The sequence below is a fragment of the Rutilus rutilus genome, assembly GCF_951802725.1.
Source record: "Rutilus rutilus genome assembly, chromosome: 15".
NCBI classification, from domain to species: Eukaryota; Metazoa; Chordata; class Actinopteri; order Cypriniformes; family Leuciscidae; genus Rutilus; species Rutilus rutilus.
Genome location: NC_140220.1, coordinates 38,251,232 through 38,278,309, shown reverse-complemented (window position 1 = coordinate 38,278,309; position 27,078 = coordinate 38,251,232). Strand labels below are relative to the sequence as shown.

General features: G+C 46.2%; 2 protein-coding genes across 4 annotated transcripts in view; one reads left to right on the top strand and one right to left on the bottom strand.

The window, feature by feature from the left end:
• The window catches only part of LOC311304780 (uncharacterized protein), a gene marked incomplete at its 5' end in the record, with an annotated part of 578,336 nt that overhangs the window by 117,926 nt on the left and 433,332 nt on the right, over positions 1-27,078 (top strand). The gene's annotated exons all lie outside the window — the stretch shown is intronic.
• Positions 1,614-27,078, bottom strand: part of LOC311304828 (uncharacterized protein) — a 41,529-nt gene continuing 16,064 nt past the window's right edge. For 2 of the 3 annotated variants that reach the window (XM_084432134.1, XM_084432136.1), the window contains 16 exons: positions 23,101-23,247; positions 22,923-23,025; positions 22,701-22,829; positions 21,407-21,592; positions 20,480-20,712; positions 18,140-19,000; positions 17,962-18,055; positions 16,754-16,861; positions 13,057-14,781; positions 9,683-9,805; positions 8,802-8,930; positions 7,675-7,867; positions 7,345-7,469; positions 6,857-7,047; positions 3,916-4,049; positions 1,614-3,809 (listed from right to left, as the gene is read on the bottom strand). In XM_084432134.1, the coding sequence (XP_084288260.1) occupies positions 3,577-3,809; positions 3,916-4,049; positions 6,857-7,047; positions 7,345-7,469; positions 7,675-7,867; positions 8,802-8,930; positions 9,683-9,805; positions 13,057-14,781; positions 16,754-16,861; positions 17,962-18,055; positions 18,140-19,000; positions 20,480-20,712; positions 21,407-21,592; positions 22,701-22,829; positions 22,923-23,025; positions 23,101-23,247 (4,714 nt within the window). In that variant the 3' untranslated portion in view covers positions 1,614-3,576. The remainder of the gene's footprint in view (positions 3,810-3,915; positions 4,050-6,856; positions 7,048-7,344; positions 7,470-7,674; positions 7,868-8,801; positions 8,931-9,682; positions 9,806-13,056; positions 14,782-16,753; positions 16,862-17,961; positions 18,056-18,139; positions 19,001-20,479; positions 20,713-21,406; positions 21,593-22,700; positions 22,830-22,922; positions 23,026-23,100; positions 23,248-27,078) is intronic. The other variant, XM_084432135.1, reaches the window with a different exon arrangement.

Below are 27,078 nucleotides of genomic sequence, written 5' to 3'. Positions count from 1 at the left end.
CCCAACCAATCAATTGTTAGTGCGGGCGGGCTTTTATCTATACTTCCGAACCGAATTAATCAGAACCGTTGATATGTAAACAGAATGTTTTACTCATTACAGTGTAAGCCCAATGCATTTGTTTATATTTTACACATTAAACGCAGTGGAAAATATTTCTCTTTTTGTTCAACTTTAATATTGGTCCATTTTAAACTTACATTTGAGCCCATGCATCTTATTGAAATATGCTAATATTATTCATCTAAAGGTGCACTGTTACTTTTTCGTTCGAAATTTATGATCATGAATCCAAACTGTGCTTTTCGGTTACAGTTTGTCTATAATAAGTTTTATTATAATATGTTTATATGTGGACTATTTTACACTGAGCGGGATGCTGCGGAGTAACCGTGACGCGTCATAGACACAGAGAGAAGTAGTTCCGGCCACAGTGTTCTTCCGCGAGAAGCAGCTTTATCAACCGCTAGCGCGACAACAATCCCAGAAGTTTAATGTTTTGTTTCCTAAAAAAAAGTTACATATATTCAAGGTTCGTACAAGGTGCTCAAAGTGGTTTAAGTAGTCTACTTGAATTTGACTATGACATTTAAATCATGGGAAACCCTTGAAAACCCTTGCGCTGCAGCCTGTCTGAAATAACTAGAGGATTTTGAGGATGTCAGATTTTCACTCCTGCAATACAAAGAGGGGCAAACTATAGAATGAAGAGTGTTTCCCACAGGATTGTGTGAGACTATGGGGTCAGGGGTCATGCTCCCGCAAAAGAACATTTGTACATGTTAAAGTTAAATTCATCAATCTGGTGCACTTTAAGTGCTCCAGCAGAAAAGCATTGACTCGTACCTGAACTTGACTCAAACCTCTTTTAGATTTAGCATCTACATTACATTCACACTTGTGTTTCAAGAAGCCAAACTATTAGAAAAAATATATTTATTAATTTTATGTTTTTATTTCTATGACAGTAATAGCCTTTATATTGCAAAATAAATGCAAATCAAATATTTCATACAATACAGTAAGGAAATTACAATACTTTTGTCCTAATTTCTTCACTTGCAGGAGATAAACCCTAAAGCTGTTATTTTGATGGAAACTGCATTTGAGCTTTTATTGGAGAAAAAATAATCACAATTACTTTGAAATCATGTTTACAGTTGTGTCTCATTACACATCTAGTGAAAAGCTGTAATCATGTTTAACATTTTAAGTGTTGTTCCACCCGATCTGGAGCGGCGCTGTGTAAAGCCCAGCTGGATCATCTGTGTAGCACTGGCGCCCCCTCGTGGACGAACAAGGGACGACATGCAAGGGTTCACAGAGATTTTCTTTTGTTTTAATGTGTTTTGGTGGGGGAACACTGCTTGCGTTTCGAGTCGGTGGGGGTAGGGTTAGATGGAGTTGATTTGAAAAAGTAAAGTTACATTTTGGGCTAAAAGTGTGTTGTAACGCAAGTGTTACTGAACATGTACCGAGTAAAATATTACTGAAAATTGATTAGTAATGCCTTACACTACAGCAAAAAGTAATATGTTACTGTAATGCATTAGTTTTGTAACGCGTTACTCCCAACACTGCTTCTCAGAACCGATGTTTTTACGCACGAGCACGAGCAGATGAACCGAGCTCAGCAAGGCCCCGAGCTCACGCCCTGCTCCGGGGAAGTGACCAGCCTCTGTCCGACTGTAGAGCACTCCGTGGATAGACTGAAGGAGTGCTCCGTGGAGCTGGCTGAACTCCAGACACACACGGCCACGGTTTCTGCGCGTTTATGGCCCTGCTCTGCGTAAATGCATCGCCTCTTTTGACGCGTTTTGACAGATTTCACTGAAGGTAAAGTGGAGCGGCCACACTGAGCCCACAGACGGGGAGAGAGCGAGACACGAGTCCGGTACTGTCTGAAAGGGTTAACTCTGTGGCGATGCATGTGCAAAACAGATCTAACTAATCATAAAGTCAATCAGGATACATAACAGCCTACTATAGGCCTACAGTAAAGCATCTTTTTAACTGCAGAGACAAATGCTAAACTGGAGTGGCAGTCTTTAGCTAAACATGTTCACAGCATCCATAGAGAGATATATAAAATGAAGTGAGTTTTTGCTTGAAACAAGCTCAATTATTTGCCAATGGCCTAAGAAAAATAATCTTAATTCAAATAGAAAACATGTTTTTTTTAGCCCATTGGAGTATGGTTGAGCTGTTTCAAGCACAATTCAGATTTTTTTTTTTTTAGAAACAAGATATAATTTATGTAGTTTTACTTCTCTAGTAAATGCTTCTTGATTTAAGAACTTTATTGATATTTGGACTGGAAACAAGACAAAAATACTAAGTGAGAAAGCATTATTTGCAGTGTAAAGTCATTAGATTGCAATATAATTGCATTGTAATTATTTACAATGAAAATGCTTTACATTTTACCAAGAAAATACTTTGTCTTCTTCTGTTATTGCATCTTTAATAAGAATAATGTAAGAGTTTATGCCATCTTTCTATTGGCTCTTCTAGCCACTAAAGTTCTTTAATGTTCCCTTAAAGTCGCCAGTTATTGCAAACTCTGCATGTGCTGCATTTAATTTGTACCATTTTATAAATTTACCTTGTTTAGAATTTGAAAGATAATAAATACGTTTTGATAAGTGAGATCTCTTATTATAGTGCTTGAAAACAAAAGTAATGCTTGAAAAAAAAAAAAAAAAAAATGCTTAAAAAAAAAAAAAAAAAAAAAACTCCTTTAGTTTTCAGACTGTGTATGAGCCGTGGATATAGTGTTGAAGTCTTCAGCGCGCACACACACACACACACACACACACACACACACACACGAGTAAAGACCAACAGCAGCTGCTTTAGAAGATATATTTATTGTAAAAGGTCCAGACATTACCCAGTTAACAGACACTGATGCTGGGGATCAAGGCAAACTCCCTGAGCAACACCTTCAGCGCATTAAAGCGCTGATCACATGACCAGATTAGGGTGAACACGAGCAAACCTCAGAGTTCATCAGCAGGAGCGGCGTCAGACCCACAATCCACCCATACCAGTCTCTCAGAGGAAACACACACACGTGAACACAAGAGGAAAGATGCGTGAAGTGAGGCATGCAGATAAACCAATCAAAACACACACACACACACACACACACACAGGTGAAAAGAGAAACTGCATATGGAGGAAATGATGCGTCGCACGTCAGACACCCTGAAGCTCCTCGCGTCGGCCCGATGGGAACCGGATCATGTGAGCGCTGCATCATCAGCATCAGAACACTCAAACATCACATTAATATCTCATAGATAGCTTTAAACATTCATACACACGTATATAAACACATACACTTACATATTAGATTATAATTCATGTGTTAAAGAGTCGGACGATCTGATTGATACAACCAGTATAAGTGAAGAGTTTAAAAGTATTAAAACATGGACTCGTACGGCGAGTCCTAAAAGACCCAGAGGAACATTGGCACTGACTGACTGAGCGCCGACACTAAACCCTGTGTAGAAGCACTTCCTGAAGACGGTGTGTGTGTGTGTGTGTGTGTGTGTGTGTGTGTGTTGTTCAGAAGCACTTCCTGAAGACGATGTGCGGGCCGAACTCCTGGTACTCCTGCGCACTGATCCAGGCGCCGCTGAGCTCGGTTCTGCTGGCCAGCGCCGCTCCACCGCTCCACACTGAGGAGTCCCGCTCCGGAGGACTGACGACCCGCACACACACACCCAGATCCGACGCACACACACCACACACCTCCTGCTGGAGGCGCTCCGGGAGGCCCGGCAGAAGCGTGTTCCCGCCTGCACACACACACACACACCCTCTGATTAGCCAGAGCACACACACACTCAGTCACATGTGTTACAGATCCTAGCCTCTGATTGGCCAGCGCGCACACACACACACCTGACAGGAGGATGTTTCCCACAAAGCTGCGCCGGAGGTCGATGTCCGACTGCATGATGGACCTGAACACGCTCTCATGCATCCCATAATGATCTCGTCCAATCAGCTCCGGCCTGAAGAGGATTTCAGGAGCCCTGCGTGTGTGAAGACATGAGACTGTGAGAGGGTGAATCTGGAGATTTAAAGGGGTCTCTAATGAACATGTAGTTGTGCAGCACACTTTCCTCTTACTGAAATATAAATGCTCTTTCAGCTTCAGGTTCTGCTATAAAGTGTCTCTCCAGTGTTCATGTTTTACTCTCGTCTGAACAGAAGAACTGCACCGGGGAAGAGTGACACCTCAGAGGGGGCGGAGCCACAGAGCCACACACACACCTAACAGTAAGATACACCTCTTCAGGGGGTTGTGCTGTTATCTCATGTACTTTTGGATTGTTCTGCTGACGAAACACTGCAATCTCTTGACAGCCCACCAGGCGGAGGCACTGGAGGAGATGGGCCGCATGCTGGACGCAGGCTCTCTGAACCCAGCGCTCTGGGAGGAGGTTTGCGGGACAGCAGATCTGAATCTCCACACATCACGGGCTGCTTCAGAGCGGCGGCAGGAGTATGGGGCTGGCTTTACTGGGAGAAAGAGTTATGGCTCAGTCTTACACCCCTGTAGACCCCAAGGCTATGTTCGGCTCTACGGTCACAGCTATGCGGCAACAGTGAGACTTGGAGGGAGAAGCGTTCGAGACAGTACAAACAGTCGGACGATCAGCGGCACAGTGCTCATTCAGTAATGCACAGCTAAACAGAAGTGTTTTGATATAGTTGAATAGGAACGGTGCCGCGGGAGGAAAGCCATCAGGGTTTTACTCCCGGTACTTTGTAATTCCAAAGAAAGGGGGATGTCTCCGCCCTACTCTAGACTTGCAGACCCTGAACACCTCAGAGGTTCACCTCTTTATTCAGTTCCTTCAGGGATGTCATGTGTTGGTCAGACAGCACAACAGTGGCACATGAACAGGCAGGGGGAGTGCACTCTCGACCGCTGCAGTCTAGCGCAGAGACTAATTGTGTGCGGCAACACTCGGTTTCTGCCGTTACGAGCAACGCGTGTGCCGGGAATAATGAACAGAGGGGCAGATCTGTTGTCCAGAGGAAATCTTATGTACGGAGACTGGACACTCCACCCGCATGAGGCGAGCCAGATGTGGCTGAGATGTGGACAGGCTGCCGTAGATCTCCTCGCATCGCCCTCTGTTCTCTTCCCTGGTGGGAGAAGATGCACCGCTGGCTGTGGACGCTCTAGCCCACTCACTGACAACCGTTATACACGTTCCCCCCGCTGAGCCTCATCAGGCCAACTCTTTAGAGCAGTGTTTCCAGACCCTGCTCCCGAAGGACCCCCAACACTGCACGCTTTCATCTCCCTAATCAAACACTGATTCAATCATTAGAAGAAACTCTAGGACCTGAAATGGGTGTGTCAGAAAGAGGAGACTTTACATTTTAAAAGGTCCTTTAAGGTCCTAGAGTTTCTTCTAATAAGCTGATGAGTTGAATCAGGTGTATTTGGTTAGAGAGACGAAGAAAACGTGCAGTGTTGGGGGTCCTTCAGGAGCAGGGTTGGGAAACACTGCTTTAGAGGGTGAGGGAATTCAGACATTCACTAATTCTGATTGCACTGTTTTGGCCGGGGAGGTTGTGGATAGCGGAGATAATCCCACTTCTATACGAGCAGCCCTGGTCTCTCCTTCTCTCTCAGGCGAACGGAGAGATGTCATCCTGCCCCTCACAAGATAGCTCTGGGCTCGGGCCGTGAGAGGAGCTTAAACACCATCGGGTTACCCCCTAATGTAATCGAACGATTCAGAGTGCGAGAGCAGCCTCTACATGCTCTCCGCATGATCATAAGTGGAGAGATTTTGAACGATGGTGTGCATCTCGTTCTTATGCTCTGCATCAGATGTTCTGTTTCCTGCAGGAACTATTAGATAAAGGTAAAGCCTTTTCCACGGGAAAGTTCTATCTTTCAGGATATGGGGCTGGATTCGGGAACGATAAGCCAGCACTCCTTGATATGTCGATTTATCAGGGAAGAAAGACGGTTACTCCCGGTCACAAAGTCCCTGATCCCACCCTGGGATTTATCGGCAGTCAGCTCTTTGTCTCGTGGGCTGACAGCTGACATTGTATGGTGAACGCGATTGTAATGTGTTACAAGGATGCAAATGTACAATCCCCACCAGGGCTGAGCTCATTCCACCAGAGGGATGGCCACTCCTGGGCGCTGTTCAAGGGTCTCTATTCAGGACATATGGGCTGTGGCAAGCTGGGCATCACCGCACACTTCTGTCCGATACTGCAGACTGGATGTGACCGAGCCATCGTCGGCGCACTCAGAGCTCGGTGTGGGAGCAATAACGTCATAACACTTCACACATCTCTCGTTCTTATCCCGTTTCCAGTTAAACACCCTGGTGTTGGTCCACTTTAGGGCTTTATACAGGCTTATGAGGGCATGGGCTTCACTTTAGTGTCATAACCAAGGCCATTAGTTACCACTTTAATTGTTGCGTCTGTTCATACAGCATATCTGCAATACAGGAGTGGTCTATACCGATACCGAACGGATGTTAGAAAGAGAACGTTTGGCTACTTGCATAACCCCGGTTCTCTGATAACAGCAGTGAGGTATCTTGCAGACGACACGGTGAAGATGTGTAGAATGACGCAGCAGAGAGTTATATACCAGGGAGGCGGGACTCAGTCTGACAGGACGTGGTGTAATTGGCGCTTCCACAGTCGGTCACGCCAGAGATGTTCCCTTAGTGAGAGACCCCACTTCTGCTATCAGAGAACCGGGGATACGCAGGTAACCTAACGTTAGCAATAGCTCCCAGAGCAGTGAAGAGCAGACACACACACACACACACACGAGCAGGTCAGTTACCGGAAGCGTTCGGAGGCCAGGGAGACGAGCCGCCCGTCAGGGAGTGTGTACTGAACCTCTGAGGCGGCCGATCCTGCGCTCCTCAGCTCCGCTTCATAATCCAGAGCCACACAGCAGCATCTCTCCTTCATCTCACGCACGATCTCCAGCTCCGCTGACGTGCGCATACACACGCCCTGCTCCAGCAGCAGCTGCACACACACACACAGAAACACTGTTGATTTTGTGTTCTACTAGAGCAGGTTTTCCGGCCTGAATGTTGATTATTTTCCCCATATTCTCTATGTTGCTGCTCCTCTCTTCCCGGTCTGTCGACAGGGGCTTTCGCACCGGAGGAACCTCTTCATAGTTCCCAGATTTTAGAGTGTTTGCACTGCAGGAACTAGGAACTTTCTGAAGCTGCAGTGTGTGTGTGTGTGTGTGTGTGTGTGTGTGTGTGTGTGTGTGTGTGTGTGTGTGTGTGTGTGTGTGTGTGTGTTCGTGTTCACCTTCTGCAGCTGCAGGGTGACGTCGGCTCCGGCGAGGTTGAAGCGCTGTACGGCGTGAGGGAGACAGTAACCCTCGAACACAGGAACACTGTGACTGACGCCGTCTCCAGAGTCCAGCACCACACCTGAACACACACACACACACCTCCATCAGCACGACATCACCCTGACACAATCACACTGAACACCTTCAAAACAAGACGCTTCATTAGGCTTCAGACGACTTTACCCTAAACAGAAATTCATGTATCATATGATGCACTAGCTAAGGCCTCTAAATGATGAACATGATCTGATGTATGTGTATGTGTGTGCGTGTGCGTGTCTGACCAGTGGTGCGTCCCGAGGCGTAGAGCGCCAGCACCGCCTGCAGGGCCACGAACGCCAGCGGGACGCTGAAGGACTCGAACATCAGCTCCACCATCCGCTGCCGGTTCTGCCGTGGGTTCATGGCGGCTTCGGTCAGCAGCACCGGGTGATCCTCGGGACTCACGGAGAGATGCTGGAACGCATGATCCCAGATCTGCAGACGAGAGAGCAGAGCCGATACAACACTGCTGGATCTCTTTAAATGTTAATAAAACAGAAAATCACTGACTAAGAACTTAATAGTAGCTTAAATAAGAAAGTCTATGTAGTGTTTTAATTTCATATGTTCATTTAATTACTCTCTTCAGTGCTACTGCTAAATACACCTACTGTATCTGAACAAATAAAGCACTGTTTATTTCATTTGTATATTAAGTGTAATGTATCTGTCATTTTCTTAATTAAAAAAAAAAGAAAAAAGAAAAAACTTTGGCCTAAATGTGTGCCCTGTTTATTTTAGACTGTTACCCAAGGCGTCGTTTTTAAAATAGGGACATTAGTTTGGCTGTGATGATCAGTCACTTGCACAATAGTAAAGCCAACTTGAAAAAGAATCGTGATAAAAATCGTGATATGATATTTTGCCCCTACTTCAGCACACACACACGTCAGCACGTCACGTTCACTGGCCAGTTCATATATAACAGCACTAAACATGTGATCAAGGCATTAGTGACCCTGACTGAGAAGAGCGTCTGATTCCAGCATTTACATGCTTGCCCCAGTTGATCAGATTATTTCAGGTCTACATCTACGATCAGAATGTAAGTGGGATTGTTTAGGCGTTTACATAAAGGCTTTTCAGTGCAGCTGATCCATCAATCTGATTATGAACAGATTATCTGAGTGCATGTGAACCACAGCAGTAAATCGTTTCAATAGGAACCCGTGAATGTTTGGATACACCAGTGAAAACACAAACCAAGCAGCGTTCATGTCATCAGCAGTATGTGTGATCAGACGAGGCAGAGAGAAATCCCTCATGTCAGTCAGAGAGCACCTGACCCCTGAACACACTGCAGTGAAGGGTGAATTAAAGCCGTTTCTGTAGCAGAAACCCCTGAAGAGCAGCGTCCGTCAGCACTTACCATCTCCATCTCATCCCAGTTGCGCACAACGCCGTTCCTGATGGGATATTTCAGCGCTAGCACTCCTCTCATGTTCTGCGCGTCGTGCCCGATGTACACCGCTCGCTCCACACTGCCGTTCATGATCTCCTGGAGCACACGACCATCATCAGTCCAGACCAACACAACACGAGGAAACATGAACACACAGAGTTAGTCAAAGTCAAGCCAGTTTTATTTGACTAACATTTTCTGATATATTGTGGAAAGCACTAATGTTTATAATATCCTCATGCTTTATCATCCAGATCTAATCTGCTGAATGAGACTATTTAGATTAGAATTAGATTTTCTATTATGGTATTGATGTACCAGAGCGAGAGAGAGAGAGCGAGAGAGAGCGAGAGAGAGCGAGAGAGAGCGAGAGAGAGCGAGAGAGAGCGAGAGAGAGCGAGAGAGAGCGAGAGAGAGCGAGCGAGAGCGAGCGAGAGAGAGCGAGAGAGAGCGAGAGAGAGCGCGAGAGAGCGCGAGAGAGCGCGAGAGAGCGCGAGAGAGCGCGAGAGAGAGAGCGAGAGAGAGAGAGAGCGAGAGAGAGAGCGAGAGAGAGAGCGAGAGAGAGAGAGCGAGAGAGAGCGAGAGAGAGCGAGAGAGAGCGAGAGAGAGCGAGAGAGAGCGAGAGAGAGCGAGAGAGAGCGAGAGAGAGCGAGAGAGAGAGAGCGAGAGAGAGCGAGAGAGAGCGAGAGAGAGCGAGAGAGAGCGAGAGAGAGCGAGAGAGAGCGAGAGAGAGCGAGAGAGAGCGAGAGAGAGAGCGAGAGAGAGAGCGAGAGAGAGAGAGAGCGAGAGAGAGAGCGAGAGAGAGAGCGAGAGAGAGCGAGAGAGAGCGAGAGAGAGCGAGAGAGTACCTCATATTTGGGATGGCCGATGACTGTCGGGAACACCGTAGTTGGAAGATCCTGGTCTGCAAACCCGGCCTTCATCAAACCCGACCCGCTGTCCAGCACGATGGGCGTCTTATAATCACTCATCTAACTCAGAACAGGGAAGAAACCAGACAGCAGCTCCAGCTCAGTCTCACGCAGACAGAAGAGAGAGCTCGACTGTGCTCCAAACCCTAGTGAAGCGGCATGACGTTTGGTCAAGTGGAGATGCAGATGTGTACACACCTGCATCATTAGTTAAAGGGGTCATATAATGGTACATGCACCTTTACAAGTTGATTGTACTGAAGTGTGTGTTGGCAGTGCCTGTACACAACCATCATATAATGATAAAAATCCAGCCAGTGTAGGGGTGGGCGACATGCCAAAAATATCATATCAAGATTTTTTTTTTTCAGAAAAAACAAAAAAACAAAAAAAAACACAAGTCACGATTTTAATCACGATTCTATTTCTATGTTGGTTTTACTATTTTGTGTTTACTACTTTAAACATAACCGACTTTGTTTATGTAAACCTTGTATTAGCCTAACAGTATTAGCACAATAAGACTCGAAAGATAACTTCCAGTATCCAAGATAAAGTCCAGTATCCAGGCGCTGGTAGACAGGCTTTTAGTGCATGTGAGCTTCACTGTACGCGCTGAGAAACGCACACATTAGAACAGCGCATCAGCACGCGGATTAAATGTTTAACCGACAAGGCATTAAAGCACACGCAAATTATGAACTTTTGTGAACTGCAGTGTCCCGTTCCGCTGCGTTAAAGGGATAGTTCACTTTGAAATTAATTTTTGATATGTTTTAGCTTACCTCAAGGGCATCCAAGATGTAGGTGTCTTTGTTTCCGCAGTAGTTTCAATTTTGATATTTTTAGGTCAAACCGTTCTTGTCTGTCAGTCATATAATGCAGGTCGATGGTCACTGTCTCAAAACACAAGCACAGAGTCCAAATTAAAACAATTCCCCATCGTCCAAATGAAACAATTCCCCATCATAAGTACACATTGATGGCCTAAGACACGAAACGAGCGGTTTGTGTGAGAAAACGAACAGTATTTATATAGTTTTTAGCTCTTGAAAACAGCACACGTCCAAATGGTCTGACGGCGCGGGCGAGTATAGATGTATACATAGATGTCGCCTTGGCTACTGCAGTTCATTGGAACGAAACCGTAGCAAAGCGACATCTATTGTATATATCTATGCGGGTATAGATGTATACACTAGATGTCGCCTTCGCTACTGCAGTTCATTGGAACGAAACCGTAGCCAAGGCGACATCTATGTATACATCTATACTCGCCCGCGCCGTCAGACCATTTGGACGTGCTGTTTTCAAGAGCTAAAAACTATATAAATACTGTTCGTTTTCTCACACAAACCGCTCGTTTCGTGTCTTAGGCCATCAATGTGTACTTATGATGGGGAATTGTTTCATTTGGACGATGGGGAATTGTTTTAATTTGGACTCTGTGCTTGTGTTTTGAGACAGTGACCATCGACCTGCATTATATGACTGACAGACAAGAACGGTTTGACCTAAAAATATCAAAATTGAAACTACTGCGGAAACAAAGACACCTACATCTTGGATGCCCTTGAGGTAAGCTAAAACATATCAAAAATTAATTTCAAAGTGAACTATCCCTTTAACATTTTATGTCGCGTTGTTCAGTATGTTGGGACAGAGGCGCCAGAACAGCAACTGATAGAATGCACGATACCACGATATTTCTTCAAAAGCAGATCGTAGGGACATTTTAATCGTCCACGATCAAAAATCGTCATATCGCACACCCTTAATCCAGTGGTTTTTTTTATCTCCTTATATGTTTTCCCGTCTCAAATCGAGCCGTCTGACGTCACACGGTCGGAGGCCCCTCCCACGATTGTTAATTGACAGCAGCGTTTCAACACAGACCCGCAGTGAGCGAGCTGTCATCAGTCCGTGCGTCATTGTTGATACGCTGGAGCACTGTCTATGAGCAGAATGGCGTCTAAGCGATTGTGGTGTTCTGCTCTTGGGTGTAATAAGGAACACAGCATCATTTTGATGCTCCTAAATCCGAACCGCTGAAGAAGCAGTGGCTGAGTTTTGTTTTCGAAGGGAATATTCCCTACGATCAACGTCAATGCTTTCATGTTCGCGCGAATCATTTCACACTCCAGACTGCTTTACAAACGAGGGTCAGTATAAAGCTGGTTTTGCTAAGCTGCTCCTGAAAAAAGGATCGGCACCAACTATTCATGTTCCTGCTGCACCTCCAGAAGAAGAAGTGAGTGTAACGTTTTATTAACCTTATATTAATCTTTGCAAATCGCTTGCTGCACGCTTAACGATGAATGCATCTAAGGTTTTCACTCAGGATACATTACGGTTTTCTATGTACAACGTTCTCAATATAATTCATAATCCCACGTTTATAATGAACAACGCGTTATGGTTATTGTGTTAGTGTTACAAACGGGCGGGGTGAGCAAAGCTCATTATCATTTAAAGACACATGCACTTAAATGGCGTGCTGAAAACAGAGCTGTTTTTGACCAGGTAAAATTTGTGTTTTCTTACAATACTAATGAGAATTTTTAAAGTGTATTACAAACTTTTCATTTAGACCCTAAAGAATCATAATAACTTGTACAAAAATGGCATTATATGACCCCTTTAAACTTCACTCACTAAACATTCTGGGCTTACATCCCTCAAGTGCTTAAGGGAGCAGCTCACTAGAGTCTGGAACAGAGCCTCAATAGTTATGACTCTACTGTAAATGAGTACAACTACACTGTCAAACAGGGGTGTGCGGTATTAACAGATTATATCTGCAATATCGATTTTGTGCCGGTATCGTGACTGCTTCAGGCCTGACAGCGACTGTTTATGAATCAATCATTTAAATCACTGATTCGTTCAAAAACGCTGATTGATTTATAAAAGGAAACACTGAGATGCACAGTTTTGTTTGAAACTATTGCTGTTGAAAGACAAAAGCATAACTCAATATTAAATTACTGATTTTATACAAGAGTTGAATAAACAAGATCAAGATTTGCAATCATGCTGATATTGGGGAAGAACACTCGTGCGAAACGCCTATAATCAACTATATCAACTAGAAATAAAAGAAACTCGTTCCCCTCGAATATCGGGTTCATTCTAACTGCAATCTAGGTTACGTCATGCAATAAAACAGTGCACCGACGTCAAAGTGTGCAGCGTTTTCAAAGTGAGTGACATAACACAAATCACGCTATTATCATAGACGATACACACACACACACCCCCTGCTCTGACCCAATGCAGAGCGCTTTCCTCGCCCAGACCCTAGAGCGCACCTGTCTATAGGTGTTGAGCTGCAGCTGCTGGAGTGGAGATCTGCAGACCGCTCTCATGGAGCCAGCGCCATCACGGCCCGCACACGGCTCAGCCACGGCGTCCTCCTGAGGGCTGGGCAGCGCCGGCGTCTCTGGGATAGCCGTGGAGGAGCTCGAGGTCTCTTCGCTGCGCAGCACTGCGGTGTTGTTGTTATTGTTCTGCATGTGCAGGCCTTGAGACGTGCTCTGTGCGCAGGCGTCTGACTCCACCGGTGCTCGAGTACCTGTGTGTTCAGAGGCTGATGGTCGTCTCTCAGAACAGCCATCGAGAGGTACGGTGCTCCGCGGTGCAGCTACTGGAGCAACCAGGACGCCTCCGGGATCAAACGCATCTCGCACCACACTGCTGTTCTGGGTCCAGGGCGCTCCACTAGCCTCCCGCTCAGCTCCACTAGCCTCCCGCTCAGCTCCACTAGCCTCCCGCTCCCGCTCAGCTCCACTAGCCTCCTCCCGCTCCGCTCCACTAGCCTCCTCCCGCTCCCGCTCAGCTCCACTAGCCTCCCGCTCCCGCTCAGCTCCACTAGCCTCCTCCCGCTCCCGCTCAGCTCCACTAGCCTCCTCCCGCTCCGCTCCACTAGCCTCCTCCCGCTCCCGCTCAGCTCCACTAGCCTCCTCCTGCTCAGCTCCACTAGCCTCCTCCCGCTCCTGCTCAGCTCCACTACCCTCCCGCTCAGCTCCACTAGCCTCCCGCTCCCGCTCAGCTCCACTAGCCTCCCGCTCCCGCTCAGCTCCACTAGCCTCCTGCTCCCGCTCAGCTTCACTACCCTCCCGCTCCCGCTCAGCTTGATCCGCAGCAGAATCACTACCGTATGTACAGGCGCAGGAAGACGTCTCACCCTCGGGATGCTCAGGATGGGCGCTTGGGCCTTCAGTGGCGTCCATCGCTTCCAGTTTCTGATCGGGAGTAAAAAAACTACTCAATACAAAAGGCTCTACTTGACAAGACGGGGCTTCCTGAAGGGATTCTGAGTCAGGAGCTGCAGGATCTCCAATCCCAATCTCACTCAAGCTCGTGTCAGGAACAGACCCGCTTGATGAACTCAAAGGCTCAGGAGTAAAGCTCGAGTCTGAGAGACTGGCATCTTCAGCTTGATCTGGAGGCGATGTACTGGCACACTCTGTTTGGCGGGTGGATTCGGGCCTGCAGTTCCTCAACAACTCGCCGTCCAGATCTTTCAGCTTCGAGTTCCTCTCCATGACCGAACACTTGACAACTCTGCAGCCTTTGCTTGAGCTTGTCCTCGCCTTGCCCGCTTTCTCCATCTCTCTGCTCAGGCTTCTCTCCATCTTCTCCACCTCCCGTTTCTCCTCCTCCAGCTGTGCCAGGAACCTCCTCCTCTCCCTATAGGAGTTGCGTGTGGTCACATGACCCCGCGTCCGTTGCTCCGACTGAAGCGCCTCAGTGCAGCGCAGCTCTTCCAGTTTCAACTGCTCCTCCATTATTTGCTCATCAAGAACTTGAAGATCTCTAAGCCCTCGAAGGATCCCACTTCTGTCCACCTCAGGACCTCTAGTGTCCAGCTGCACAGGCCTTTCACTCGTTGGTGGACTTTCATCGGCCAATCCCGGGGCGTCGGAGTCGCTTTCACTAGTTTTCAGAGTCTCACAGTCTGAAGAAGAGAGTTCACTCTGAAGGACATCATCCAATCCAATCACGCCAGATTCAGCCAGATCTTGTGGGGACATCTGGAACAAAAAGTTGAATGTTCAAATATTCATTCTTCCTAGTTCCTAACACAAAGCAAAGAGCAAAGACACACCAATTCTACGGTTTCATTAATTTACGGTCTTTAACAGTTCTGTGTAATAGAAAGGCAAATGCTATACTTTAATATACGCTCAGCATTCTGAAACCACGCATGCATCTCATTCTAACAATCTTTAAATGCCCATTAAACATTACGAAAACCTCCCAAACTTTGGCAAATTGAGATCTGACAACTTCAGACTATGATGCTCTATATCCAGCTTCACATTACGCTGACTATTTCACTAACTATCCCATATCGGTTCACATTATTCATTAGATCGCATTAAAAACAGTCGATTTTAAGAGGAGAACAGTAAATAACCCGAGCATAGAAATGCTGTGTTTAAATGAACATTTAGGGAATTGCGATTTTGGCAATTGTTTTAGCTTTTTCAAACATGCTACATTCTAAATGTATTAAGTGCACAAGTGCATAATAAAACAATTTCACAAATGAAATAACATAGTATTAAAAGGAACACGCCGACTTTTAGGGACTTTAGCTTATTCACCGTATCCCCCAGAGTTAGATAAGTCCATACATACCCTTCTCATCTCCGTAACTCTGTCTGACGCACCCACCGCTAGCCTAGCTTAGCACTGGAGGTAAATGGCTCCAGCTAGCATACTGCTCCCAATAAGTGACAAAATAATGCCAACATTTTCCTATTTACATGTGATTTGTAGTCACAGCGTGTACAAATAAGGTCACATGAGACACAGCCATCTTCTAACCGTATACATACTGGGAACTATTCTCAGAAAGCGAAGCACTGCTACTTCTGCTAACTCAGACAGAGTTACGGCACGCACGGAGATGAGAAGGGTATGTGTGGACTTATCTAACTCTGGGGGATACGGGGAATAAGCTAAAGTCCTAAAAAGTCTGCGTTTTCCTTTAACAGCTTGATAAACAAAACTGTAATAAACTGTCTTTAAAACAGAAAACATAACAAATGAAGGTTAACTAACCTAAACTCCAGTCATAACAATAAAGAAAAACTAAACAGAAATCAAAACCAAAAAATAGATTGCTATATAATGGACCGTTAAACTCATGGCGTAGTATTTCACTTCAACACTTCCTTACATTTATCATTCATTTCAGGAATAGTGTGAAATGAGTGCGAGATGGCAGCTGGTATCTTTTGTCCAGTGTTTGTATTAGTCTTCAGAAGCCATCTTTACTGACGATGTACGCAGGCACCATGTCTTTGCATCTATGATATTGCGTCTGTAATTTCTTTGTGCCGTTTTGATCCAAATTCTCAAAGGCGTGACGCTTGCAAATGCTTGAACGGTCAGGTCAGGCTGGCCTTGTGGTGTGCTTTTGTTAGTTTCGATGGACTTTGTCGACATGCATTGATCATACAGTTTATGGCGTTGTTTTCAGTGTTGGAACAGGTTTGTAGTATTGCCCCGTTTTGTTGCAATAATCATTTCACAGGTCTTGCGAATTATCTTGCTCTGTGACATCCTCTCTCCTGAATTCAAAATACTCCCAAACAACTGTTCTCTTTTGCACCAAATCATTTTTATTCTGGCCGGCATCCATATTTCAGGTTCTTTCCTCCCATTCGCATATTGTGTTCTCCCGCTCAGCTTCGTCGTATTTTGCGCGGTGCGCTGAGTGAGCTCTGATTGGTTAACATCTTAAACATGCGCACAAGAACGTTGCAGTATTCTGAATTAAAATAAATAAATTCATAAAAATAAAAAAAACGCAGCCTTATGCGGTTTAGAAATCGCATGTGCTCAAATCGCGATTGCGATTAATTGCACAGCCCTAGTCAGAGCACGTTTGGGTCTTCTCAGAGTTTCTTATAAAGAGAATGATTGCCTATGGAGTCAACATGCAGACGTCGAATGGTCTCCTGCTCCTGAACTCTCCGAGAGACTCCCACTCACCACACTGTGCTGGTGTGCTTCAGTCCACACGGGCCAGTGTTTGTGCAGATCCTCGGACCGCAACAGCTCGTCCAGGACCACCTCATGTGCAAGAACATCCTCTTCCTCCTGAAAACAAGACATCATAATCAGGTCAATCGCTTCAACTGCAAGATCACGGAGCAGGGCAAGTGGAAAAGTACAACTTTTTGCTGTTAACTGCAAGCCAAGGAGAAGTTTCATCTCGGGTTATCAGCTGAAGTCACAAATGATATTTAATGAAATCAGAGATTTCTGTCCCTCCATTGACCGCAACGCAACTACCACTTTGACTCTTGACTCTCAAAAAACGTTTATAACGAGATCGTAAATCGAATCCATATGAATTGAGCGGTTTAGTCCAAACTAAACCAGTTTAGTTTTGGTTGAACGAACCCTTTAAGTATCAATGTTTTCCAGACGAGGTCAGAGAGAGATTCTCTCAGCATTATTGCGGTTTGATTGTCACTGATGGCTCTCGTTCACACTAATGCACAAATCTACTTAAACATATCAGATGTTATATCAGATATAACAGACAGTTTACATTAATTTCACGTCATCCTAAAAGCATTTGGAGATTTACACACAGCAGAGTAGCGCAGGCATACTTCAGAATAAACAAGCACAATGCACCTTATTTTCCTGTTTATCCCTTTAAAGCTGCTTTGAAAATCTGTATTGCATAAAGCACTATATAAATAAGGGTTACTTGAAGTAAGCATTTGAAAGCAGATGTCTGTCAGTGAGAGAGTTGTGTAATCATTTTATACTTTATAACAAACTGAATCAAAGCATTTCAAAGGGAATTGTTTTTAAATCCTGGCGGTAGAAGCACTGTCGAGCAAGAGCATGTTTCGCTCAGTGAGTGCCCTGTGCAATGAAAGGGACAAAAACATATAGATGCAAAAATGGCAGAAACTACAAACTTAAGTTTTTATTAATATTGTTTTCATTTAAATATTTTCTAAGTGACTCATTTCCACTAAAATAACACTGTAGACATTTCATAACTGTGCACTAGACACAGCTGTGTTCTACTCAGAGTATGTGACTTAGCATACATGTGTTATTGATGATCCTAGATCTGTCAGTGACTCATGTAGGCTACACCGCTAGGAACGAGACCACATCATGCTCCTTCACAAACCTGTCGAAGCGTGACCCGAGACTCCACAGCGGACACTCACCTGTAATATCTCAGCCGTTCGCTCTAACGTCGTCTCCACCTCCTCCAGCTCTCGCTGCTCTCTCTGAACCCAGTCGCCCAGAGACACCTCCAGCCTACCCAATACAGGAGGACACGAGTCCTTACAGAAGCCCATCACAATTAAACATCAGCGTTTGAGAAGACCATGGCCAGCTTACCGCTCAAAAGAGTCCCGTCTGAGGTTATGCAGGTCGAAGGAGTCCCAGAGGAGAGAAGGGTCTCCGTCCACGGTGCCGCTGGGTCTCTCCTCCGCATCCGTCAGGGTGCTGGACAGGACATTTCCTGCAGGATTCAGCTCCGACTCCTCGAAGCTCGGGTGGGTGTGCTGGAGTCCACGGTCCGTCTGCGTGGGCTGGTCCCGAGGCTGGCCCGAGGGACTGGGGCTCCGCGGGATGGAGGAGCCGGGCGTAATGGTCACCGTATAGGAGCTCTCCAGGTCATCTATCGGGAGGCTCAGCCAGGGGTTTCTGGGTAGCGTGGACGAGCGCTTCACTTTGATCTCCAGGTTCACAGAGTCTGAGGTTATTTTGGGGACGATCTGAATACTGGCCCGTTGTAACCCGAACCCTAGCTCTCCAGGCTGCTCCTCGGAGTCAGACACGCTCACAACGTCCTCGTGAATCTGCCTCGACTTGAACGTGGAGTCTCCGTTTCCCAGAAACCTCCTGCTCCTGTGATCCAGATGCGTGTTCCCTGCGCCATCGAAGCCGGAGTCGAAGGAGCTGAGCGAGGGCGGTTTGGCTGCGGCTCCGCGGGGCGACGCCTGGAGGTGGCAGTCCCCCACAGGAGGCCACCGGCCCACATCACACACGCTGTCGCAGTGGGAGACCACGAGCGCCGGCCGCACAAGGGCCGAGTCCGCAGCCAGACTGCAGGTGTGGTGCTGGTCCTCGGGGGAAGTGATGTCAGAGCTGCTATGGTGACCCTTCAGGTATTCGTACTGCCACTGGAGGGCAAGGTGAAGGTCATGAAGGGGAACCGCACCCGGGGAGGTCAAGAGTCTCCTCAGAGTCATGCATCTGTGGACCAGCATGAACACTCGTCACGCAAACAGATTCACATTCAACAAGCTTGTGCCTGTGATTTTGCCAAGTAGGATTCTGGATCAACACAACGGTCCAGTGGACCCTTTGAAACTACAAATTAGATTCTCTCATTTCCCTCAGGTCTAATAGTAAAAGAAAGAAAATCCACAATAGCATTTCCATGACTTTCAAAGTAGAAAGAAGCGGAGAGATTGATTCCATAGGTTAGAAGAAAGATGTCAAATTTGCCGTAGCTGCTTCAGCTGTTGTGTTAGAAACAGTAGTGTTTACTTTACTGTATATTTAATGCCAGGTCACAAATTAGGTTTATAAAATGTACATCAGAAAGAAATAATTTCAATTGAACAAACTTTTTTCTTTCTTTCAATGTCAATAACGTCAGTCTGTGAAAAGGGTCCATAGAAACCGGTAGGGGTTTAAGGTAAGGCTTAGCGCTGGAATGGTTTACAGGACTAATGGTCAACGACCAATAAAAGACACTGATCCAGGAACACAGCTTGGCAAAAATCAGAGTGCACATGGATGTTTTTAGGGGTGTAACGGTTCTCAATTAAACAAAACCATACCACTCTCCACCTATGGTCCGACACGCACTTCCTGCGATTAATGTCAAATCTAAACATTTCAGCTAATGTATGTTTGAGTGGATGATATGCTCTGCATGAGCTTCACCCGAGTAGTGGTCCAAACAACAAAATACAAGAAAAACACTCTGCTGTTAGTCCTCACTGAAAGACCGTTGATTTTATTTGTATCTTTGCTCTGTGTTTTGTGTGCTATTGCTTGTAATTAGATTTTTCCATTTTATCTATATTTGACAGTAGTCCTCCCCCCCCCGAACACAGCACATACCGAACCGTACCGAAACCGTGATAAAACCCGAACCGTGATTGTGACCCGTTACACCCCTAATGTGAGATCATGCTCAAAACAACACAACGTTCTTGACAATGATAATGTGTTCATGCAGCCGAAGGAAAAGCTGTAGTCAGAGATGAAAGTAAGCTTCCTGTAGACAATTTGCAATTTAAATGTCAACTTGTATATACAATGGTTACTTTGTGATTAATTCCTAAAATTACTTATAAAAGGTCTTGCAAACATGGTTCTTGTACTGCTGGATTATTGTTTTGTATGTAAACCAGTGACGAGTTACGTCAATAAGCTGATTTCTGGCAGTTATCAGTGTTCAGTGAGCTTTAAGGCATCGTCAGCATTGCACACGGACTTCTGTGGCCGGTTCTCTTCCAGGTCATAAACGTGATCAGTTAGACGGCCCGATAGATATTCAGATATCAGGAATCTGCCATTTTGTTGATGATCGATCACTACTGTGGCACAGAAATGAGGGAAACTGTAGACCAACATTAAGAGTTCAAGGCTGCATGCCCACAATGCACTGCCAAACCAGTCATGTGTAAGTGTGTCTGAACTAAAGGTGTGACGGCGCACCTGTGCGAGAGCTGCGTGCCGGCCTGCTGAAGGCTGGGCTCAGTCATGCTGTGGGCGAGCCGGGCCAGCGCCACCAGCTCCTGCACCTCTGGGCAGGGGTTCCTCCTGAGGAAGGCCTGGACCGCCGGTCTCCCTGTGGACGAGCCGCTCTCGCCCTGAGCCTCGCAGTGCTCACGCCACAGCAGCTCCTGCAGGAGGCTCTCGCCCAGCACTCGCTCGCACCAGCTCTTGCACTGAGAAGCAGAGCCACACGCTCGTTTACATGATGATCCAGGCAGTGATTCGACAGTGTTCGGTCTCAGTTTAAATAATCATCCTCATATAATATACGGTTTAAAAATACAGGTTTCATACAAACATTTAAAATATTATGAAAAATGCACAAAAATACCAGACTTAATTCTGTAACTTTTAAATTTTTTTTTTTTTTTTTTTTTTTACTTTTCACTAAAGCAATAATATGCCAAGTGCGTTCTCTGATAAGAGGCCAAACTTCAGTCTGTGCTCTAAAGCATTCAAGATTCACCAGTTTAAGCTGGAAAATTTAATTTCAGGTCTAAGCTCAAAAAGTGAAATGGATACAGCGCAAATATAATTTAGCACCATAAAACCCCCTATATATATATACACACACACACATTTTCAAACTAAAATATAGTACATTGTTTTCATTGAAATAGTACAAAAACCCAAAAAATTAATTTGACCGTCAGGAGAAGAGCTTAAATCACGGCCTTTGCTGCCAGTCTGGGTCATTTTCCTTGACCGTGTTTATCCGTCTAATTTGACAAGTTTCTACCAGATGGATTCATACCAAATTATTGTACAAATTGTCACACGGCCATTAACATCAGCGTGTTCCCCCTTCAGAAGTTGCTAACCCCATGTAAACCTGCTGATCGCGAGTGAGTGCCAGCGGTCACGTACCCGGTCCCGGGCGTGATGGAAGTCCGCCGCGCTCCTCAGGGTCTGGTCCAGATGCTGGACGGTAGAGCACAGGTCCTGCTTCAGCCGCTCCAGCTCCTCCAGCCACGGCTGCGCAGGGGTCCGCTCCGCCTCGGGGACCGTCTCCGCCAGCGTGTGCATGACGTCCTCCGCCCGCCGGACCAGCGCCTGATCACAGGGGAACGGGACAGACATGTGCTTAGCCTGACAGCAGCAGAGGGGCGATCGAGTCGCTTCAGTCTCAGTGGGACGGTGTTGAGAAGCCCAAACACAGAAACACACAACCGTCATTACACAGATCTTCTAGCCGGCTGTGAACGCAGTTACAGGCTCAAACACTGAGTCTCTGGTTGCACACTGGCATTTAACTCAATACATCATATTGATGAGGGACTTAATCTCAAAGAGGTCATGAAATGCATTCACATAGTTCTCATGTTTTTGGAGATTAACTCAAGCTTTTTGCAAAAAAAAAAAAAAAAGCATTTAAATTTGTACAAATGTTCATTTTCTATCAGTCTTGGTCTTTCAGAAGCACTTTCCTCTTTCAGAAACACCAGTAAACGGCCACAATACTGTATCCTCCACAGCGCGTGTGATTGTGTTCTGTTATAAACATGTTCAGTAGAGAAATATGCAATGATGGTAAAAACGAAGTGATACTTTTAAATATGAATTACCCGCCAGTAGGTGGCAGTAAGTCCCTGTTTATGAGCGATTCATTGAGTCAAGAACACTTGCACAAGGACCGTTTGCCTATGGTTTAAAAATACCATAGAAAAATAACTAGCCTAACTAAATGTAAAGCATTATTAAATTAAAAATTAGCATTAGTAATTAAAAAAGAACAAGTAAAAAATTTAGCAATCACAACAAACAGATACAACTGAACAAAAGATACGATTGAAATAAAACCGTGTTTTAAGATTTTCAGTGTTCAGGTACAGAAACTATTCAAATGCAAAATATCACTGCATTTTATAAATAAAATATACGTGTGACGAGGGTGTGTGTGTGTGTGTGTGTGTGTGTGTGTGTGTGTGTGTGTGTGTGTGTGTGTGTGTGTGTGTGTGTGTGTGTGTGTGTGTGTGTGTGTGTGTGTGTGTGTGTGTACCATGGCATGAGTGTAGACGGACGCCTCAAACTGCAGCAGGAGCTCTTCAGCGGTGTGTGTGTGTGTGTGTGTGTGTGTGTGTGTGTGTGTGTGTGTGTGTGTGTGTGTGTGTGTGTGTGTGTGTGTGTGTGTGTGTGTGTGTGTGTGTGTGTGTGTGTGTACCATGGCATGAGTGTAGACGGACGCCTCAAACTGCAGCAGGAGCTCTTCAGCGGTGTGTGTGTCCTCAGCTACTTCAGTCCTGTACGCCTGCAGCTTCTGCCTGTGCAGCGCCAGCATCTGCTCCTGGATCTGTCACACACACACACACACACACACACACTCAGAGCGGTTACACCCATCAGTCCTCAGATTAACACTGATGTGTGTGTGTGTGTTCCTGACCTGTCGAGCCTCTCTCTGCAGACGCAGCATCTGTAGCTGGACCTGCGCTCTGGAGAACACCCGAGTCCACAGCAGCTCCACCTTCTGCACCGCTGACCTGATCCTGACACACACACACACACACCTCTAACACATCTGTACAGGCGTCTCTGGAGAGCTCAGCTGCATGAACACGTACCGGTTGTAGTTGCGCAGCATCTCTAGAGCGGTGTGTGTGAAGAGGACAGTTCCGGCCATGGCCTGAAAGCAGGGATCCTTCTCTGGGAAACGCAGCTTCTCCAGCAAACACTCACAATGCTTCAACAGGTCATCTAGACCAAGATCCCTAAACACACACACACACACACACACATATTAGCACTAGACACAGAACAGTCTGCTGTAAGATCTCCAGCAGGAGGATCACAGTGTTGAGCGAGTGAGTGGGTCTGTGGGTTTGGGCTTCACCTGCCGGACCTCCTCATGTAGAGAAACATGAGGAGGTCCGGCAGGTGGCTGATTATAACGGGTTGTGTTTGTCGTGTGCTTCTTTGTCAAATCAGTGCTGCTGATTATAAAGCGCTGATGAATATTTCAAGAATATTTGCAATAATTATGACAATATAGATAAAAAAAATTAGACCATTTTAAATTACATTTGTCACCTAAATGTTTGCCCACTCATTGCGTTTTTACAATTGGTTAATTTAGTTGTTAAGAGTTTAGTACAAGGAAGCTTGATTTCAATCTTTGAATTAAATTGAAAAAGTAGCAAAGATGTATACAAAAATAAAAGACACAAATAAAGAGAAGTTTTTGGGCAGGTCTAACACTAGCGTTCAGAAATACTACAGAAACTGAATAAGGTAATCAAATGTAAAACACTGATAGTCTTTTAGTCCTGACTAAACTGAATGCATAGCTTTAACTGAGAGAAATCAGAATTGATATCCTCTCTTTTGTTGTGTTGATGACAACATTAGACTTAGACTTAGACTTAGACTTAGACTTATCTTTATTAATCCTTTGGGATGACTCCCGCAAGGAAATTGAAAGTTCCAGCTACAGTTTTTAGCAAAAAAAAAAAGAGAAACAAAAACAATACAAATTTCAAAACAGTACAAATTTTAACAATACAAAACAATATAAATTTACATATAACATTCATAATCATAAATAAATTATTTTAAAAGGAGTCAGTGTTGAGTCCAGTGTTATGATGATATAGTGACCAAGCATAATGTAAGTCCAGGTATGTATATATGTGTATATGTATATGTATTCTATTGTCTTGTGTTGTGTTATCCTCTCTGCCCTATTTCCTCCTCCCCCCAAGTGAGGAGTTGTATAGTTTGATAGCATGATGGACAAAGGAGTCCTTAAGTCTGTTAGTCCGGCACTTGGGAAGGAGCAGCCTTCCACTAAACCGGCTCCTCTGAGTGCTGATGATGGTGTGCAGAGGGTGACTAACATTGCCAATAATGTCCAACAGTTTATCCAGTGTCCTCCTCTCTGCCACCATCACCAGTGTATCCAGCTTCATACCGATCACAGAACCGGCCCGCCTGATCAGTTTATCCAGCCTGTGGGTGTCCTTATTGGATATGCTGCTCCCCCAGCACACCACAGAGTAGAAAAGGACACTGGTAACCACAGACTGGTAAAACATGCACAGCAGTTTGCTGCAGATGTTAAAGGAGCGCAGTCTCCTCAGGAAGTACAGCCTGCTTTGTGTCTTCCTGTACAGGTGGCTTGTGTGTATTGTCCAGTCCAGTTTGTTATCCAGCCACAGTCCAAGGTATTTGTATGAATTGACTACCTCCACCTCCATTCCCTCCAGCAGGACCGGTCGCGGACTTGATCTGGTCCTCCCAAAGTTAACGACCAGCTCCTTTGTCTTAGAGGTATTGAGCTGTAGGCAGTTAGTGCGGCTCCAGAGAACAAAGTCCCCCACCAGACTCCGATACTCCTCCTCCCTATCACCCCTAATACACCCAACGATGGCTGTGTCATCCGCATACTTCTGTATGTGACACAGCTCCGAGTTGTAACAAAAATCTGAGGTGTACAGGGTGAAGAGAACAGGTGCCAGCACTGTCCCCTGAGGGGCTCCAGTGCTGCTGACCACCGTGTCAGACATGATGTCCTTCATCCTGACGTACTGTGGCCTGTCCGTGAGGTAGTCTCTGATCCAGTCTACCAGAACGGGGTCCACTCCCATCCTCATCAGTTTGTCCTGGAGTATAGGGGGCCGGATGGTATTAAAGGCACTGGAGAAGTCCAAAAAAAGTATCCTCACTGTGCCGTTCCCCCTATCCAGATGGGAGTGTACCCGATGCAGCATGTAGAGGATGGCATCATCCACACCAACATCTGGCTGGTACGCAAACTGCAGACGATCCTCGGCGTGCTGCACCTGAGGTCTGAGGAGGCTGAGGATGAGCCGCTCCAGCGTCTTCATCAGATGTGAAGTGAGTGCCACTGGTCGAAAGTCGTTCAGCTCGCTAGGCCTGTTCTTCTTAGGCACTGGAACGATGCAGGATGTCTTCCAGAGAGTAGGCACTCTCCGTAGCTGCAGGCTAAGGTTGAAGATCCGTTGGAGCGGCTCCGCCAGTTCTGCAGCGCAGGTCTTCAGCAGTCTCGGACACAGCTTATCTGGGCCCGCTGCCTTCCCAGGCCGGAGCCTCCTCAGCTGTACTCTGACCTGGTCTGTAGTGATGTAGGGCGGGGATTGTATTGAGGAGGGAGGTAATGTGGTGTTGAGGGAAAAGTGTGTAGAGGGGGGTATTACGGAGTCAGGGGTGAAGTGTGTAGACTGTAGACTGGGATATGATGATATCATGATATCAGGGGGAGGTGTGTGGGGGGAAGTAGACATTACTGCGATGGGGGTGTGGGTGGGGGTGGGGGTGGGGGGAACAAAGGGCAAGGGCTGGTTAAACCTATTAAAAAAGACATTCAGCTCATTAGCCATCTCACTTGTTCCCCCTGTAGTTCTTGTCTTTGTGTTATGACCTGTGATGGTCCTCACGCCATCCCAGACCTCCCTCATGTTGTTCTCCCTCAACTTCTCCTCCACCTTTCTCCTGTAGTTGTCCTTAGCTTCCCTCACACAAACTTTCACCTCCCGCTGTGCTGCCTTCATGGCCTCCCTATCCCTACTCCTGAAGGCAGCCTTCTTCCTGTTGAGGACAGCCTTAACCTCCCGTGTTACCCATGGCTTGTTATTAGGGTAACAGCGGACAGTCTTGATGGGGGAGACCATGTCTGCACAGAAATTCAAGTAGTCCGTCAGACAATGTGTCATCCCCTCTATGTCCTCACCATGCGGGTCAATCAACACATCCCAGTCTGTGGTGTTATAGCAGTCTCTCAGGGCACTTTCCATCTCAGGGGTCCACCTCCTGCTGGTACGAATTGTCACCGGTTGTTTTTGGACCAGGGGAATGTACAGTGGCTGTAAATAAACCAGGTTGTGATCAGATTTCCCCAGTGGGGGGAGGGGAGTCGCTCTGTATGCATCCCTCATATTAGCATACAGGAGATCAATTGTCCTGTTGTTTCTTGTAGGGCAATCTACAACCTGGTGAAAAACAGCCAAAGTAGAGTCCAAAGTCACATGATTAAAATCCCCCGAGATGATCATAAAGGCCTCAGGGTGCTGTGTCTGCAGCGCTGCAGTGACGGAGTGGATCTTCTCACAGGCAGCGTCTGCGTCCGCTCTCGGAGGAATGTAAACACAGAGCGTGATCACATGACTGAACTCCCTCGGCAGATAGTATGGCCGCAAGCTAACAGCTAACAGCTCGAGGTCCCGGCAACATGAGGCTGTCTTCACGGAGACATGTCCTGGGTTACACCAGCGATTGTTGACATACATAATGAGTCCTCCACCTTTGCTTTTTCCACTTGCCTGTGTATCTCTATCAGCTCTCACGGCAGTGAATCCAAGCAGGTCCACGCTAGCATCTGATACACGGTGGTTTAACCATGTCTCCGTGAAAATGAACAAGCTGATCTCACGGTAGATCCGCTGGTTGTTCAGCGCGGACAGCTCGTCGATCTTATTCAGCAGTGAATTCACATTCCCCATGATTACGGAGGGAATCGATGGCTTGTAGCGCCTCCGATTCTCCGCTAGCTCAGCCTTTAGCTTAGCCCCGGCCTTGCAGCCCCT